The 7,131-nt window shown below is 43.8% G+C and overlaps 1 protein-coding gene across 1 annotated transcript in view; it reads right to left on the bottom strand.

The window, feature by feature from the left end:
• Nucleotides 1–6,241, bottom strand: part of ARID1B (AT-rich interaction domain 1B) — a 416,979-nt gene extending 410,738 nt beyond the window's left edge. Inside the window, exons 1-3 of the mRNA XM_061130238.1 lie at nucleotides 5,889–6,241; nucleotides 5,641–5,750; nucleotides 1–211 (exon numbers count right to left, since the gene is read on the bottom strand). The exon at nucleotides 1–211 is cut by the window's left edge and continues 117 nt beyond it. Of these exons, the coding sequence (XP_060986221.1) occupies nucleotides 1–211; nucleotides 5,641–5,750; nucleotides 5,889–6,241 (674 nt within the window). The remainder of the gene's footprint in view (nucleotides 212–5,640; nucleotides 5,751–5,888) is intronic.
• Nucleotides 6,242–7,131: the final 890 nt, after the last annotated feature.

Raw genomic sequence — 7,131 nt, 5'->3', positions numbered from 1 at the left:
GGGCGGCCGCGGCCCGCGGGGCCCTGCGCCCGCCCGGCCGCCCGGCCCGGGTGCAGCCTCGCGGGCACCGGCGGCCCCGGGCCGGGGAGCTCGGGTCGGGCCGCGCCGCTGGCGTCCGGAGCGCGGCGGGCGTGGGGCGACCGGAGGCTGCACTTTCCCCTGGTGCCTCCGTCGCCTTGCCAACCGGGCGTTCGCGTGTTTGTTTTCACGTCTAAAAGGCACGATACAAAGGTGGAAAACGAGTCTGACGAGCAGACAAAAGAGGGAGAGAAGGGCCGGGGAACAAAGTTGTCTGTCGGCCTCAAAGGTTACGAGGAGCCGACGGAGAAAGAAAATATTTGGGCTATCTGTGCAAAAGCACTGCCTCTCCCAAGAGTTATGTAATTTTTCAGCATGTTAGCCTCTCTCCCTTGATTTCGGGGCATCAGTATGATTCCCACAACTTCTTCAAACTGCAAAATTAGGAAAGAGTTTTAACTGAAAGTTAGCCGCATTCCGGGAGGTCTGCGCCCTGTACACAACAGGTACTCAATACATGCTTATTACTGACTGCACCTGCCCCAAAGAAATGCCAACATAACTTTTTTTTTTTTTTTTAAGGCAGTGTGTGTGTGCCTGAGCGCTTAGTCCCTCAGTTCTGTCTGAGACTCTGTGACTCCATGGACTATAGCCCACCAGGCTCCTCTGTCCATGGGATTCTCCAGGCAGGAACACTGGAATGGATAGCCATTCCCTTCTCCAGGGGATCTTCCCGACTCGGGGATTGAACTGGGGTCTGCTGCGTTGCTGGCGGATTCTTTACCATCTGAGCCACCAGGGAAGCCCACATAGGCTTTATTAATGAAAACACAAAAGTATTCCCGAAGGAGCATTTTCCTCACAATGCACTTGCCTGTCTTCTCTCTGAAGGGAAAGCCTTCAAATATATAGAGTGGTGTGTTATGCTCCCAACAACTTGCACGTGGAAATTTAACTGCTGGTGCCATAATAGCAAGAGCTAAGGTTTATCTCATGTCTTCATAAATCTGTATGACGCCTTTCATCCTATTTTAGAGGTTATGTGCACAGTTAACCCTCTTGATATGAGTTCATTTCTAAGTAATGTGAAACCAAACTAAAAGAAATACATGTTATATTTCATAAACATAAGATCAGTGATGATGTAAATCCATCAAATCTAATCCTACAGCAAAAACGTTTCACACTTTTTCTTCAAATACTGTCCATTGTTTTATCACTTTTTGATGTTTTAAATGTTTTTATTATTGTGACTCTGTCACCTAGTAACATCTTGAATATCTTCCAAAGCAGGACTTCTTAACCTAAACAATAGCTCAGTTGTACTAGTGTGGACTCAGTTTTCACGGAGAGAAAGCGTCTGAAACCAGAGCTTTCAAGAAGTCCAGCTAGCTGAAATGATATATATGATTTTGGTAGAATGTAGCTTTCTAAAATCATCTAATTCTTCAGCTTTCCATAAAGGCTGTTTTAGTTTATTTCAACTGCAGTGGTTATTTTTGTTTGCTTGACCAAATGTAAATATGTTACTGGACTAAATAGAAAAGGATAGATGTGAAATACTGGTGATTGATGGTGGAGGAGGAGAATCAGGTGCATACAACAAATTGCAAGTCTATGCAAACAACTGGAAAACAGGAGTTATATCATCACGTGTAAGTGAAGAAGAGAAATTTAAGGTGAATTCATGCCAAATCATTCATCAGTTTTTGCCAAGAGAATACTACATCTTTGTTAGTGTGCCTCTTTGACATTTTCTCCTGGATTTTCTCCCTTTATATAGTCAAATACATACTAATTACATGATGATACCACATAAGTTGAATTTTTTAAGTTTTCATATGCAAATACAAATATATGTCTGTTTTGCGTATGTGTTTATACATATATTCTAAACTCAATTACATATTTATGCTTTTAGACATTTATAGTCCAACTGAATGTACACATATAGTCATAAAAATACATTTTTTCCAACTGATAAAATATATCAACATCAGTTCATACAAGTACAGCCATATTTTGTGGCTTATTTTCACAACTAATCCTAAAAGGGGAAAATGAGTCACCAAGTTCACCTCTGGCCCTTTCCTTAACACTTTTTTTTCTATATAGAAAAATCATGAAACTTGAAAAAAAAAAAAAACTAGGTATATAGGTCGAAATCTCTTTTAATTCCTCTTGCTTCAGCAAGTCAACTAGAAGATTGGAACCAAGAAGCTATGAAATCGAGGCCCCCAGCACAATGAAGTCAGTCTGCTATAAAAGGCGACACATGCCAGCTTCTCCTCCCCAATGGCAGATGCCACACCCTGAAACAGACAGAAGGCAGTGCAGTCTGGAACAGAAGCACAACACAAAGCCGGCAGGACTTGGTTTTGTCTCTTAAACCACAGAGCATGCTAAAATACCTTTTCAAAAGCGTCTTGCTGAAGGTAGTCGTGGGCTCCTCTTTATTCAACTTAGGCTTCTCAAACACACCTTCTTGAGAAAACAAAAGAAAAGCCTCTTAACAGTTTCATTTAAAAAATCCAGGACTGAACAAAATTGCAGTTGTCGGGTCTGTTAGAAAGTCATGAAGTAGGTTCACATTTCTTAAGAGCAAAGTCATGAAATAGTTTCATATTTCCCAAAAGCATGATTCGAACTGTAGATTATAGTTGGTGTTGTGTCAGTTGCCTCAATTATCCTATATGGAGATTCTACAGTAGTTTTCAAATGGAAAATAAAGTACTAGAAATGACCGCATTCATCTTTCCTAATGAATTCTTTATTTTTACACCTCTTGCCTAAATTTCAAACCATAATGACAACTTTAATAAGTTACAGTAGCCACAAAGGAGCTGAGGAGGTGAAAGCCCAAAAGCTGCAGAGTGGGCTCATCCTGCCTGCAGCCACCCTGCCACCCACCGAATGCCCCACACCCTCACGGTTAGCCAGAGGATTACCCAGTACTTTGTTAAACATGACTTTCTGGTTACAAAAATGGGGTTGGGTTTGGTGGGTTTTTTTAACGTTGTGAAAAATTGATATTCAAATACGATTCCCTTTGAATAAGTTTTAGGGCACTGAATCAAAGGCTCTTCAAACCTGCCCACTTAAAGAGGATTGAGCCAGATGGTAGTTTAAGAATGCCACAGTTCTGTTCTCTCTGCCTCTTCATAGCCCATCACACTGTTTGCTTTAAGATTAGTCCCCTTTTACTGTTCTGGTTATTTATTCAATAACTGAAACTATCATGATTCACTACCCATCATATTTCTCAGTGTTCTTTACATAATTTGAAACCAATTTAGACTAAAGCCCTGTCAAAAGTTTTACAAATAACTATTAAAGACTAAGGCTTTGGATACTTGCTTTCCTTTTAGATTTATGAGAAATGCTATGAATGGAGCTAATGGGATTTCCCTACTTATCTTGATCAGGGACTTTAAAAAGCACTAAACAATTGTCCTTTTCACGTCTCTGATTTAGATGTTAGCAGTGAATAACTGAGTAAACGCAAGATACGGGAGACAGCATTTGACTTGAAAGAACTATGCAAATGTAATAGTGGCCCATAAGTTTAGGATGCAAAACAACTAGGATCTGAAAACAAACATCTAGGCAAGAAATAATTTAAATAAATGTGGGGACTCTTGACTAACAAGAGCACTACTATATTCCCTAAGACTATTATAGTGGGGCTAATAAACTGGATGGGGAGAGGGATAAACTACACCTTTTTTTTTCAACAAACTTGTCTAGAATCTAGCTTGTGACATTCCCTGAGAATAAAAATACTACCTTCGTTCTGTCCTCAACAGGGGAGATAAACTGTTAACCTAAAACATACTTATTGTTGTTCAGTTGCTAAGTCATGTGCCTCTCTGCGACCACCTCACGGACTGCAGCATGCCAGTCTCCTCTGTCCACTTTGGTGGACAGAGTTTGGTCAAATTCATGTTCATTGAGTCTGCGATGCTATCTAACCATCTCCCAGGTGGTGCAGTGGTAAAGAATCCACCTGCCAGTCCAGGAGACATGGGTTCCATCCCTGGGCCAGGAAGATCCTCTGGAGAAGGAAATGGCAACCCACTCCAGTACTCTTGCCTGGAAAATTCCGTGGACAGAGGAACCTAGCTAGGTACAGTCCCTAGAGTTGCAAAGAGTTGACCACGACTGAGCATACAAACACACGCATTAGACACACTTAGGGCTGCCGTGAAACGTCATGGAGGATCCGGCCAGAAAAGCAGCAGTTCAGACTTCCCCACCTCACAGCATTCCCTGCAGCTCTGCCTGTTGGCTGCCATCGGCAGGGCACTGCGCCCTGATCCTCAGTCTAGTTTGAAGTGATGCCGGAACCCGCCAATGCTGAAGCTAGACTTCCAGAATCCTAAGTCAGGTTCACCAGAGAGTGAGTGAGTGTGTTGAGTGTGAGTGTGTGTGTGTGTTAGTCACTCAATCGTGTCCAACTCTCTGTGACCCCATAGACTGTAGCCCGCCAGGCTCCTCTGACCATGGAATTCTCCAGGCAAGAATACTGGAGTGGGTTGCCATTTCCTCCAAGGTTTACCAGTGACTACTCCAATTTCTCTCCAAAGTCCCTGGAAACATAGTAACAGCAACGAAATAAATTACATTTATTTCTGTAATATATTTTGGAATGCTGTACTATGTATCTTATACCAGACTGTCCACATTTTGAATGTGTAATAATTTTTTTTATTATAGCCTAGTTTAGAAATGTTCTATAGTTTTTAGACAAATGTGTGTTCAATGGCATTTCTTCAGTTTATTCCCAGGATTGTCCTCGTTTTGCCATCATCAGAATCATTTATTGAGCATCTACTAGTGCATTTTAATATTCTCTCCAATGATTACATCATGTCATATACCCATCTGTGTGGCTTCTGTCACTGATAACCTACTGCTTAGATAAAAGCACTTTATTGATAACATTACTCTAGTTCCCCGTTAAGTAAATACTCAAGAAGTAAACATATTTGAGGTATTTTGTATTAATCAAGAATATAAAGGAAATCATTTAGAGTTAATCTCAATTTTCTGGAAAGATTTTAGCAACTTATTTGAAGGCCTGAATCTTTGTCATTGGTGATTAATTGCTTCTTAGTACTTATAAATTTCTACAGTAAAACTACTTATCAAGCACAATAAACTCCAAATAATAAATAACTCATGTGCATTAACGTAACGCATTTGTGATATTTATTTCACCCTCCTTATCTTCATTTTGTTCCTAATTCATTAAGAGAATCAGTTGGCACTCTTAAGGGTAAATTACTGACAGTCATCTCAATGTTCTCCTAAGGGCCAAAGTTTGATTTGGTTATAGGCTGTCCTTCCACCAAATGACATAATTTCACTGGGGAATTTGCTTATCAGTGCATTCCTCTAGAAATGCTCAAGTGGTTGAGCATAAATATTTTTTTCTCTCCCTAGCTTAAAGGATATTTCACATCGTAGCATGTTACTACAGGACTTAAAATTCAGTGGCCTCCCTGGCGTCTGTCTGACCCTCAGACGTCTCCCAGACTGTCCTTCTGTCTGTGGTGCTGGTGACCTGCTTTTCTCAGGGACCATGTCGGGTAAAGGTTTCCCTCCCAAAGGATAACCCACAGGAGCAGCTGGGCAGGCGGCTTCTCGATTCAACCCCATTCATTCGGCAGATAATTGCCGAGGCCTGCCTACTCCGCACCGGCCTTGTGCTCGACTCTGCGGCCACCACACTGAGAATTTTAAAAAAATAAAAATAAAAGGAACTTCCAGCACTGTCCATCAGCTCGCCACTAATCAAGTGACCCCACGCAAAAGTGCCTAGCTGCGCAGAAAACAACGCGCTGGGAAGGAAAGGAGCAGGGCTCTACGAGGGAAGGCGCTGACGCAAGCCGGGGCCCCAGGGAAGGCTTCCCGGAGGAAACGTGGCTGAAACCCGAGGAGCGAGGAGGAATAACCCGGGCAGGAAGGGAAAGGGCGTCCCGGGCGGCAGGAGGCGCGGGGCCGGCCCTCGCACCGGCCCGCAGCCCAGCTGCACCCGCGCTTGTCCCCCGAGCGCAGCGCCGACCCTCGGCGCCCCGGAGGCTGACCCGGGGCCCGGGGTGGTCACGCGGCCCTCGGGCTGCTGGGAAGAGAGGCGGGGCCGGAGGGAGTGGGCGTGGGCCGGGGGCGGGGCCCGGGCCTCCAGGCCCGCCTCCTTCAAGTGCGGCGCTTTCCAGTGCATTAGGAGACTCGGGAATAATAAAAGAGCGTCCTAACGTGAGTCTGTTTGAATGGTTACACTTTTTAAAACACACTCAGCCTAGTGAATATAAGGCGATACAAGTGTGCTTTTCACAGAATTAACTCTGAGATTCACGTAGTTTTCATTAATTCACAAAGCCCCACAGGCTGTGTGGTCTGTTGATGGATCACAAGTCTAAAAACAAATAGCAGGATCAGCAACTTTTCTTTCCGTCTAGTCATTGTATCTCTAGGACTAAAGGGATAACCGTAACTGGCGGCCACGACGAAGCCTAAATTTGGGAGCCTTTGTGCCTCCTCTCCCAGTTCTCTGTCTTGAAGGAGCTTCCTCCATGTGAGAGATAAGAGATGGTGGAGGAGGAAGGAGGCAGGAGGGACCCTGGGGATGGAGGTAAGTGAAGTGATTCCAAAGAGTCCACAATTTAAGAATGTGTGGATTTTTCACTGACCAAGGGCTTCCAACCAAGGATGTGAATGGGGTCTTCAGTTCAGCCAGAGCCTTACTTGCCACCCCTAAGAGTCCTGCTTGAGGATGGGGTATCTAATTTGCACAAAGACTCGTGCATGCTTGCAGTGGCCCTCCATGGCAGAGAGGGCAAGGAGGTAACATTGATAGACTTTAGTAATCAATTAGATATAGGGGTGAGGAAATGGAAAGATCAAGTTCCCACCTCTCCCTTCTTTTACCATCTCCCTACCTCCCCTTCCTGGTCCAAACCAATGATGAAGCAGCTGGAAACACCAGCTGTTATCCCTACCGCCCCATCCACTTCACCCTATCCATCTATCCTACCCCTCCAACTGCTCTGATAAGCCAACTCTGTCCATAATAGAATCTTAGGCCTAAAAACAGCTTAGAAGTTTTAATAA

The sequence above is a fragment of the Dama dama genome, chromosome 26 (assembly GCF_033118175.1).
Source record: "Dama dama isolate Ldn47 chromosome 26, ASM3311817v1, whole genome shotgun sequence".
NCBI classification, from domain to species: domain Eukaryota; kingdom Metazoa; phylum Chordata; class Mammalia; order Artiodactyla; family Cervidae; genus Dama; species Dama dama.
The sequence above is the reverse complement of the archived record's forward strand: the minus strand, read 5'-3'. Positions and strand labels throughout refer to the sequence as shown.